General features: G+C 34.9%; 1 protein-coding gene and 1 pseudogene across 2 annotated transcripts in view; one reads left to right on the top strand and one right to left on the bottom strand.

Annotated features, from left to right (window-relative positions):
- UBXN7 (UBX domain protein 7) overlaps nucleotides 1-12,009 on the top strand; it is a 43,665-nt gene that overhangs the window by 5,438 nt on the left and 26,218 nt on the right. For both annotated transcript variants that reach the window (XM_039850834.1, XM_039850835.1), the window contains exons 2-3: nucleotides 9,823-9,970; nucleotides 10,594-10,661. In XM_039850834.1, the coding sequence (XP_039706768.1) occupies nucleotides 9,823-9,970; nucleotides 10,594-10,661 (216 nt within the window). The remainder of the gene's footprint in view (nucleotides 1-9,822; nucleotides 9,971-10,593; nucleotides 10,662-12,009) is intronic.
- Nucleotides 869-988, bottom strand: LOC120593106 (uncharacterized; annotated as a pseudogene).

Here is a 12,009-nt window from a genome sequence, read left to right on the forward strand (position 1 = left end):
ATACTGCATTTGAAATTCATTCATGTTGTGCTATGAGTGTTTCCTTTTTTATTGGTGAATAGTATACCGTTGTGTGGATATCCTATGATTTATTTATCTATCCATTAAATAAATGGCTAATTATGTTTTTACCAGTTTGGAGAATTATAAATAAAGCTGCTAAAAATATATTAGTGTACAAGTGTGTGAATTATAAGTTTTATTTCCCTTTGGATATATATATATAGGAGTGGGATTATAAGATTTGTGATATATGTATAACTAAGAAATTGTCAAACTGTTTTCCAAACTCAGTATTACCGTTTTGCATTTCTGTCAGCAATGTATGAGAATTCCATTTGCCCATTTGGTATTTTTAATTTTTTGTAGCCATTTTAACAGGTGTGTAATGGTATGGCATTGTGGTTTTAATTTGCATTTCCCTAGTGACCAATGATATTGGTCGTTTTTTCATATGATAATTTATCGTCAATAAACCTTTGAAGCCGCAACTTTTAATTAGATTCAACAGACATAAAATTACTCTTATTGAATTGCTGTAAAAGTGTCTAAATGCTTACACTGGAATTTCTAGTTTTATCTTGTCACTGTCTAGTAATAGATAGCTGGTTTTCACTGGTGTAGGTAATGGTGAAACAGGGACTAGAACTCTGGTATCTTTACTCCCAGGCCCATACATTTTTCTTCCATGTTACTACCCTCACTATAGGTTCCTTTTGTTGATCTGACAAAAATTTAGCTTTGTTTAACCAATTTTGTTCCCCTAACTTAATCATTTCATTCCTCCTGTACTTAATAAATTTATTCTGTATATAGAGGGTTTTTTTTTTAATGTTTTCTATTTTTATTTTTTTATTTTTATTTTTTACACCTACAGCACCCGGTCTTCCTAGGTGGTCTCCCATCCAAGTACTAACCAGGCCCGACCCCTGCTTAGCTTCTGAGATCAGATGGGATCGGGCGTATTCAGGATGGCATGGCCATAGGCACGTTTTCTATTTCTGAATGTTTAAAAACTCCAGGATGGGAGACTGATTAAGATGCTAAACTTTCACTTTATTTCTTAGAACTAATACGCACTTCCTTTCCAGTCTAGCTTACTATGTTATCATTTCTGTAGGAAATGTAGAACCAAAAAATAACCTCTTTATGTCCCTATCATATCTGTGCTCTATCACTCTGAGGCAGAGGGTCTGTAGACGGCCTTCCTTCCTTCCTTCCTTCCTTCCTTCCTTCCTTCCTTCCTTCCTTCCTTCCTTCCTCCTCCTCCTCCCTCCCTCCTCCCTCCTTCCCTCTCTGCCCCTTCCTCTCCCTTTCTCTCCCTCCCTCTTTCTACTTTCCTCCTTCCATTTCTTTCTCTTTCTAACTCTGTGACTCCTATACATTTGTTCCTTGATGCTAGTGAAGAGACTGTCCTTTGGCACTGAAAGTAGTATAGAGACTAGGCATAAGAGACTACAAAGTCTTGATTCTTCCTTCCAGATATGGTGGAGACATGGACTGAATTACAGGTTTGGGGCTATTTCCTCTCTCATTAATGGAGAGAGTGTGGACTAAGAGGCAGCATCAAGGAAATGGCCACTGATAAACTGTGTGCCAGAAGCTGGGTTAAATAATGCTATTTAGTGCCATTAGCAAGCTTAAAATAGATGGCAGGAAGAAAAGATAAGGGATAAATAAAAAGGGTACATATGATGAGAAACAATAAAGTGGGACTCCTGCCATAGATTATGGTTTGAATGTTTATGTCTCCCCTCACCCCAAATTCATATGTTGAAATCCTAATCCCCAACATGATGTTATCAGGACATGGGGCCTTTGGAAAGTGATTAGGTCATAAGGGTTGAGCCCTCATGAACGGGATTAGTGCCCTTAAAAAAGAGACCCCAGAGAGTTCTCTTGCACCTTTTGCCACGTAAAGACAGTGAGAAGATAGCTGCCTGTGAAGCAGGAAGTAGGTTTTTACCACACACCTAATCTGCTGGAGCCTTTATCTTGGACTTCCCAGCCTCTAGAACTGTGAAAAATAAGTGTTTGTTGTTTAAACCACCCAGTATATGGTATTTTTATTACAACAGTCTGAACAGATTAAGAACACTGGGTTAGATTAAGCTATCCTGCTGTTACCTAACATATAGAGACCTCAAAATAAGCCGATTTAAAGACATTTACAGACAGTTTAAATCTGCAAACTTGTTTTATTGCCATCCCTTTTAAAAAGATATGTTCTTTATTCTGAATGTAATGAGATAGAAGTTCAAAGTTCTTCAGCCATCCCATCAGAAATTGTCATTATCTTTTAGTATAAAGGTGAGACTTGTAACTATCACTGTTCCTTCCCCCTATATCATTTAGTCCTCCTTACTTTTCCTCTGTCTTCTCGGTTAACCTTCTTCACTTCTTCATATTCCTCCGTTTAGCTCTGCAGGAGTGTTATTGGCATTTCTGCTAGAATACTTTTTTGTTGTGTAAGACCGTTCTATCCATTGCAGAAGATTTAGCACTTGTATTAGTTTCCTTTGACTGCTGTAACAGATAAACACAAACTGCATGACTTAACGCACATTTATTCTCTTAGAGTTCTGGAGGCCAGAAGTCTGTAATGAAGATGTAAACAGTCTTTGGAGTAGTGAGGGAATTTTTCAACCTACTACGGCACCCCTAACTTCTCTGCACTAAATGCTGGTGGTGCTCCCCACCCCCAAGTCATGAAACACCAAAAAAAGGTCGCGCGTTATTAAATGTCTCTACTACTTCCCGACCTTAAGAACCACTAGAATGTTTAATTATCTTTCAGTTATCTTCGGTTTCTAAAATGATACAATTAGTGATACACTAAGAATGATTATACAAGCACAGATGGTTCAGATAATTTGGCTTTATTTAAGAAAGTAAATGGTATACTTTGCTTCTTGGGCCCCTCTCTAACACTATCTTCTTCAGTCTTGCCAGGATTTAGCGTATGCTTCCTTTAAAAAAAAAAATCTTCAGAGGCAGAGTGCCCCCTTTTTTTTTTTTTAAGATATTGCAGGTCACTGTGACAAGCTCCAGTGATGGAAGTTAATCCTGTGAAATTGTCAACAGAGGTATGATAGTGCCATTTCCGGGGTACACTGCCTGCAGCTTAGTTTCTAGCATTAAATGGTTAAGTGAGGGTTATAGATAGGCTGGCAATAATGGGCTTCTAGTGTTGTTGATACCATTTGCCCCCAAAATATCACAGTTATTTGTTGTAGCTTTATTTTTGTGTCTTAAAGTCATTCCCTGTATAATCCCTTTTAATAAATTTTAATTTAATCTATAGTTCAATAGATCTATGGACCTTGAAAATTTGAGAATACTTATACTTTAAGTTTTCTACTGCCTCTGTGTATCAGCTCTTTATGCCTCTCCTCAGCATGATTGCTATAGATTTTGGAGCAGGTCCCTTTCATGTATTTTATTTTTTATCCATAACATTGACTTTTTTCTAGAGTAATATTTTTTTTTTGCTTTCTTCATTGTATTGCTTTTTTTCTTTTTTATAAGAAAAAATAAGTGTTTAACATGAGTGAAACACATGTTCATAGCATCACATGAATGAGGGAAAGAAAACTGAGATGTCTTACTCTGCCTATTTACTATCAGACAAGATAAGGATGTCCATAAGCTGTATAAAAATACTTCCAGGATTTTTCATTTATAATTGATGTATAGCTTGAATACCATATAACTTGGAACAGTCTTTTTTATTAATAGCCAACTATTTGCCAGTAAGGAGTTGTGCCATGTTATTTAATGTGAATTTTCTTAACCCACACAAGCACTTCATGAGGTTGGTAATATCCCCATTTTATAACTGAGGAAACTAAGGGCTAGATAAATTAACTGGCTCAAAACCACACAACTGGTGAATGATAGGACTAGGATTCAAACTCAGGTTTACCTAAGTACTATCCAGACTCTTAATGTTTATGCTATACTCCCTAGCCTGAGAACAGAAGGGAATATGAAGAATGTTTTATCATTACTAGGTGTAGGACTAGCCAGGAAAATTTTTTTTTCAAGTCTTAACTATCAATCATCCATCAATCCATCTATCTATCTATCTATCTATCTATCTATCTATCTATCTATCTATCTATATATCTATCTATCTATCAATCATCTACCTATTTGTCATCTATATCTATCATGTCTGTCTATGATCTATCATCTGTATCTATCTGTCATCTGTCTATCATCATCATTATCATCATCATCATCATCATTTATCTTTCTGTAAGAGGAAAATTTTTGATACCTCATTTCAGGTGTTTGCTGTCTCCATTTCCAGGGTACCCAGTGTCTTTTTGGTGCTCTAAGTCACCTGCCACCCCACCCCACCAATGTGGCATTTCATATAGGTCTTTACTTTTCTCCCAAGAGACACTTGGGATGTTAAACTACTTACATCCCTTTTTTCCTGAAGCAACTCCCATAATCTCTTTTATCTTCTCAGTTTGTTACTGTGTTTTAAGGGGAAGCAATATGATTGAATTAATTCACAATATGAAATAATTGATACATTCTTAACTCTTCACTAAATTTGTAGTTTTAAAAAGGATGTTTGTTTATTCCAATTAGTTTCTTAAGTGGTAGCATTTTAGGCAGCATAATAAAGTGAAAAAAAAATTAGACAGTTAGGAAAAGACTTTTGGGACAGACCGTATTGCTGATAGGCTAGCTTGCCTGGGGATTGGCTTAACAAGTTCCTGATTTTCATAGCATCTTTTATTTTACTTCAGAACCCGCAAATTCTTTAAATAGTTCCCATGTCAGTGGTATTGGAGTTCTGATTATTGGAGGGTATTGCAAAGGATGAGAACAACTATTTGTATGCAGTGGTCATTTTTAAGTCGAATTTCCTTATGAACAAATAAATTTATAAGGAGTGAAAGCAGCCCGTATTGGTTGCTATTATGGAAGTTTCACTTGCCATCAGCATGTTCTTTGTGCTTTTTGTGGTGCTTTAGTGCAACGTGAGCACTTAGAGGGACCAAAGCCAAAATGGTATGAACTCAGCCAGTTCATTCACTGAAAAGAAAAAGATCAGTAGATGCCTTGAGAAGCTAGTTTTAGGGTTTATCATGAGACAAATGTAACAGTTCATGCGTCTTTCTGTTAGAACAAGCTGCCAGAGTAGTCTGCCTATAGGGACCTTTTAACTCTCCGAAGCTACTGTGTAGATAAGTAAATTAAAATGGTGGAGGAGTACAACAGACACTGAACTTTTAGACTAGCGTTTAAGAAGTATAATTGTATAACACAGTATAACTAGACATAGGGTAAAAATATTAGGAAAGCACTGAAACAAAGCCTCAGGTTTTATGAGAAATAATACGGAAGCACATGAGCCTTGACATTATTCATCAAATTTATGCTGTTTTTGCCTCAAAAGTTTGTATTCAATATCTAACATAAAGTTGGTTATTGGGATATATGAACAATTCTTTGCCTTTGTTGTCCTTAAAAATAAAGGTTATTTTACAAGCAAAAAAAAAAAACGGTTTATTTGAGGACAGCAAAGAATTGCAATTTGGGACAAGCAATCTATAGCAAAAGCCATAGGCAGATCCAGCAAACAAAGGAGAGGAAAGTTATTTCATGGAGAAAAAGAGGAAGTTGAGGGGCGATTGCTTTGAACAAAAGTCCGTCAGAGAAAAGCAGTAATTCATTTGGGTTGTTGACAGTTCAAGGAGATGAGGTTTCTTATTAGCAGAGTTGCTGTGGTAATTAATTTTTTGTAAGAGGTGCAGTGTCAGAGTACATCTTTCCCTGTTGGGGCCTATATTCCATTCTTCCCTATTGAAGATTTCTTTTGTTGGGATTTGTAATTGACAGTTTTTCCTGTAATTGACAGAGTGTTACTACTGAGAGCTCCCCCTTCTGGCCTCCTGATTCCATATCAGTGAGGTTTCCCTTTAATAATGTTTTATACCTCAAAAAGTTGCATTTGTTTTTGAGATCTTATTTTCTTAATGTGCGTTTTCTAATATTGAGAATATAAATTTGTACCTGCTAGAACATGAGAACTTTTGGGTCAGCTTGACTGAGAACTTAAAACTGGGCCAGTTCAGTTGAGTTTTTAAAGTTTGCAAGGTAAAAGTAGCAGAGACAACGATAGAGATTGAGACCAACCACCATGATAAAGGATATATCTGTTCCTATATCTACTTCAGGGTGAGGAGAGAGAGGGAAGGTCCAAAACTTAACAGAAAGATGGGTATTTGGTGCGTTGTCGAGAAAAAGGAGGGGATTGATTTAACTAAGATCACTCTCCATACCATGCAAGAGCATAGCATTATAAAGTACCACCAGCTGATCTGCCTAGATTATGTAGACCTTTGTGGCTGGAGGAAATTGGACAGAGGTGAGATGAGAGCAGAGGGATATAAAATGGGAGCAGTAAATAACTAAATATTGTATACATCTCAAGAGAAATAGAAACTTTTCCAGTCAGCAGTGCAACTGTTGAAAAGTAGAGACAATCAAATTTCCATTATTTTCCAGTGTAGAAGATATATCAAAGGGAACGTGACCAAGAGTGGAGAGATGTGATAGTTCATGTAAGAGATATTGAAAGCTTGGATCAAGACTATGGCAATGGACATAGAGAGGACAGGATGGATAGGATTAATTAGATGGAAACTGTAGGATTTGTTGGCTGACTGATGGGATGTTTGCAGTTGAAGGAGAGAGAAGAGTTGAAGATAGTTTCTCAAATTTAATATCTGAAGCCTTTTTAAAGGAAAAAACATTTCTAGTCCAATGTAACTTAAATTACCATATTTACCCAGGTAGAAGGCAAACCCCAAATAAAAAGTAAGTCTGTATTTGTACAATTTCCTAAAAAGAGTTTTGGCAGACATAAATATGTAAATTTCTAGAGATTTAAATGAAATGATCAGATGCCTTATTTTTTAAATTTAATATTAAATCATAATATTGTATATTAATGCTTTTTTCCACTTATATGAAAATAATTTTTTTAACTTTTTTCACTAACATCATAGGTATATGTCTTTGTCAGCTATCTGACAAAGCTATAGCTATTCTTTCATCTGACAGTTTTTTGGAACATGTGCTTTTCACTTTACATTGTTTGAGATAGAGCACTTTTAAAATTTATAGGTAATGTTCTCACTGGAAATTTTATCTTAAGTCCATTTATCCTAAGTACCCATTTGCTGTTTGTGATTTATACAGTGTTACCATATCGCTTTATAAATGAAACTTAAAACATAAATATATACCCACAGTATAAAATTCAAAGGATGTAGAAGAGTCGTTTTGGCTGAAGCGTGGCTCTTCGTTCCCTGATGTAATAACTGGTGAGCTGAACTCCTATAACATAGGTCTAAGTCACTTTATTAGACATTGATCATATTCAAGCAGACATGCTAGATGTTGAGGATACCAAGACTTATCCCTGCGTTCAAGAAGTTTCTCTTTTGGAGAAGTCAGAAGGTAAACCATTTACTGCTTAGTAGTATATCCATGTATATTATAGAGCATGTCAGAGGGGTGGGAGTGAAGAGGTAGTGTAGAGAATGCTGAGCACACAAATTGACAGAGTAACACTTAGGGTGATTCTTGAGCATGCGTGAACTAGATTAAGAGGAGGAGAAAGATGAGGAAGGATAAGGACATTCCAAACATGTAATTGAATATGACTTTACTGAATTGTGTAGGACAGGGAAGAGGAGAGGCAAAGCCAGAGAAATAAGCTGGGCCTGATCACAAAGGACTTTCCAGGTCATAAGGACTTTGTAGGTGTCAGAGAGTAAGTAAGGAATTTTAAATTGGGGTGTCATATAATCAGACTCATATTATGGAACATGATCTCAGCAGCCAGAAGCTAGAATGATGATCAGTTAAGAGCCTATTGTAGTAATCCAAGTAAGAAGTATTAAGGGCTTGCTTTAAAGCCTTAGAGGTAGTAGTAGAGAAGAGAAAACACATCAGAGATATTAAGAGTAGGCTCAGCACTTCCATCTCTGGCAGTAGGACTAAACTAAAGAGATATGGATTACCCTCTCACATTTACATGTGGTCTTGTAAAACTTAAAGTCAAGCGTGTATTTGAAGTGGTCCCTGTTTGGTGGTGCCCACAGATGCCTTACAAAATTTATCAAATTATATCCTCTTAGGAGGAAACCTTCAACCCAGGCTTCAAAAATCTACAGATTAAAATTCCAAGGCACATGAGATCTCAGCCAAATATTACAAAATCACAAAAACCATGGTGCAATAAACAAGAGGCAGCAGAAACAAGACAGTGACCTCTGGAGACTGCAGAAAATTTATATTTTGTTTTAGTCACTACCATAAGTTTAAATAATATTGAAATGAGTATGAAGTAAGGGTCTCTGAAACATGACCATGCAGATTAGAAAAAACAAAAACAAAAAAAGAACTTGTAAGTTATAAAAAACGAGCTGAAATTAAAAGCTCAGTGAGCAGATTAAAAAACAGTATGAAGAGTTGTAGCATACATCTATTTAAGCATATTTTGATATGTCTAACTGGAGTTCCAGAAGGAAGTAGGTGTGACAGAAGGAGTAAGGTAATTGTTAAATAGAATGCCTGATAATTTTTCAGAATCGATAAAAGATAACAGTTCTCACATCTGGTGGAAGTCCAGTGAATCCCAACGAGGACAAATAAAATCAGGCCTGACAAATTAGAGTAAAACTGCAGAAGACCAAAGACAGAGAAGATCTTAAAAGCATTTGGAAAGAAAACTGATTTCTCAGGAACAGGAGGCCAGAGGACATTGGAAGTCTATCTTCAGTGTACTGAGAGAAAATAGCTCTCAGCCTTAAAATAGAGTACATATCCAGTAAAACTGTCTTTCAGGAAAGACAGCAAAATAAAGACAATTTCAGACCACCCCCCAACACATAACACACACAGCTAACAGACATCATTAAAGTGTATTGTAAGAGACCTCATTCAGGTACAAGTCACTCCAAATGGAAAGCCTGAGATGCTTTTTAATGGCCCGGAAATAGTCCATCAAATGGATTCTATAATTCAGACTCTGCTATTAGACATTGTTTCCAATTTTTCATATTAACTAAAGCTGTACCGGACACGTATATGGACATGTTTGTACATGTATTATTTTATGTAGAATAAAAGAATAAGTTTTCTTTGACTAGAAGCCCATATTACTGGGTCAAGAAAGGAACGAGTATTATGTTTCTTGATATGTGTTGTAAAATTATTTTCCTAAAGGGCTTTACCAGTTTACATTGCATCTAACAGACAATGCTGATTTTACAAATTAGTAAGTGTGTGATAGGGCCAGTTTTAAATGATGAAGATTGACTTTTTTTTTTTTTTTAACCAGATTTTGACTTAGTTATATCTTTGACAAAATGTTCTATCTCACTTCTCTCCCAACTATTAGGAAAATTGCCTTATTTTTAATAGAAATAGATATACTAACTATAAAGTGCATTCTTTCTAACAAAGTATTTCCAACTTTCTAGAATGTAGTCTTTCATTTTTTATTTCAGTTTATTAACAAATACATAGTTGGTCCATTTAAAGAAATAGAAATAAATGCTTTATTTAGTTTTTGTTTTATTATGAATGCTGCTAATTCCTTCACTAGCTCTGTATATTTCACACTAAGCAGCCAACTGTAGAAGTAAAGAAACAGGTTTTTAAAAAAGTCATTCATTTATAAGGGAAAAAAATACTGTTAATTTGCTTGAGAATTCTGTGTTCTAATAACTGAATATAAGAAGATGTCTTTTTTTAACTTTTTTTTCTGTCTTTTTGCTATTTCAGGTGCAAGTGAAAGTGTAGGGAAACATATGCTTGAAGCCTGCAACAATAATCTGGAGATGGCAGTCACAATGTTTTTGGATGGTGGAGGAATCGCTGAAGAACCCAGTACCAGTTCAGCAAGTGTTTCCACTGTTAGACCACACACAGAGTATGAATTTATTATTTATTGTTAGGAGCTACCCCCTGCCTAAATCGAGTAGTTGCATTTTTATCAGGTTAATTCTCTGTTTTTGAAAAAAATTGTAAGTTGAAAATGTCTGAAAAAGTGTCCAGTAGAGATTTTCATATTTACATGCTTTAAATTCTCTCAAGTGCTATCTTCATAACTAGCATAAAATTCATTGCATGTTTACTTAAGCATTTTAATATGTCTGTGGTTTAAATATTATTTAATGTAGTAATGTAATATTGCTTTTATTAAACCTATGTGTTTAAATAATTTTTTTGCCTGATTTTTTTTTTTAATTCCCTATCTTTTTTTCTGAAAGAATTTAGAGTAGGAGAGGAAAAGGAGAAATACATTTTATTTTTGTTCTTTCTTTAGAAATCATTTGAGCTGTCTGTGTTAGGTACTTTATTCCATTTGATCTCTGTATGGAAACCGTGTAACAATCATTCGTCATTGTGATTCCTAAAAGTCACTAAGTCTGGTGTTCATTTTACTTGTTAATTTGAATGCATTTAATGCATTTAATGCATTTGAATACAAGAGAACAAGTAGCAAAAAAAAAGTTTTTATTTTGATATTTTTCTACTTTTTTTTTTTAATAGAGAAGAAGTTCGTGCCCCAATTCCACAAAAGCAGGAAATATTGGTGGAACCAGAACCTTTGTTTGGTGGTAAGTTCACCTTTTTTCCTTAGTTTTGTTTGATTTTATTGTTGTCTTTAGAATTTTAACTTAGCTATCAAAAGATATGAAGACTTGCTCAAAGATTGCTACATCAGGTATAGAGTTAGTTCTTGTAATTCTGTACTCCTCAGGAAAGTTGCACGATTGGTTCTTTCTGAGGAGTAAACTGGATTATAAAGTTATTTGTTGCAGAAGGCCAAAAGGAGGAAAATTAGCAAAAGAACTGCCTTCTAATGGAAACCAATCAATCTATCATTAGATAAAAGACTCCAGATAATTTTGTTTTCTGGATACCTACCTGACCGCTATATTTTTAGTCTTATTATGCCTTACTTTGACTCTTTCTTAATTTCTAGACATGCTATTCCTGTTTTGAACAAAGGAGAAAGTAATACCTAATCCATGCAAAAAAAAAGTGATATTAATCTGGGTGCATAGAGGAGATGGTAGAAAATAGGACATTTAATCAGTTTAATATACTTACTTACCTTTTGTGAGCCAAATGTTTTAGGCATTAATAGATATATTTAAAATATAGAGGATAAAGTAATAATCTGGTTAGGCAAATGCATAGAAATGTATATTATACATATTGAGAATAGCAGAGAAATAGGCCTATGAAAAGTTTTGTAGGTAAACTAGACTAAAGGAGAACAAATAAGTTGTCAAAGATGAAAAAATATATATAAACCATATCTTTTGACTTGAGAAAGCACCTTGAGAGTTTTTTTTAAGATCGATCTTTAACTTGGCAGCTTTGGAGTTTACTGTAGCAAGAAATGAAAAAATATGCTATCTAGATCCAGAAACAAAGATGGGAAGAAGAAAACTATAATATTGATCTGAATATTGAAATATTATATGTGCTTTCTGGAATGTTTGATTTAGCCATTCATTGTGCTATTAATATACCAGCAGTAAGAAAGCATAGCTCATAATTTGTTTAATATAAATGTTATGAGTTTGGAACTGAGGAGTAATACCATTGGAAGCTTTATCTTCATTATTGCAAGGAGGAAGGCAGGATCTTTGAGCCGAGAAGAGTAGAGGAAATAGATTTTATCCTGTTTTGCTGTTGAACAGAGACAAAAGAGTTTACATTTGAAACCCTACTTTCCTCCTTTTACCTCTGGTTTAATATACATTAAGGAGGAGGATGAGAATAACTTTACACAGTTAGGAGGTCAGTCCTAACTGTCATTATTAGATATTATTATAATTTAAGAAAGACCTCTGGAGAATTATTTTCTTCTTAGGGACAGTATTAATTTGAAGAATGATTCTCAGAGTGTGGTCAGGGGGTCCCTGATACCCTTTCAGGGGATTTGTAAAATGA

This window comes from Pteropus medius, unplaced genomic scaffold (genome assembly GCF_902729225.1).
Source record: "Pteropus medius unplaced genomic scaffold, Ma_sr-lr_union100, whole genome shotgun sequence".
Taxonomy (NCBI): Eukaryota; Metazoa; Chordata; class Mammalia; order Chiroptera; family Pteropodidae; genus Pteropus; species Pteropus medius.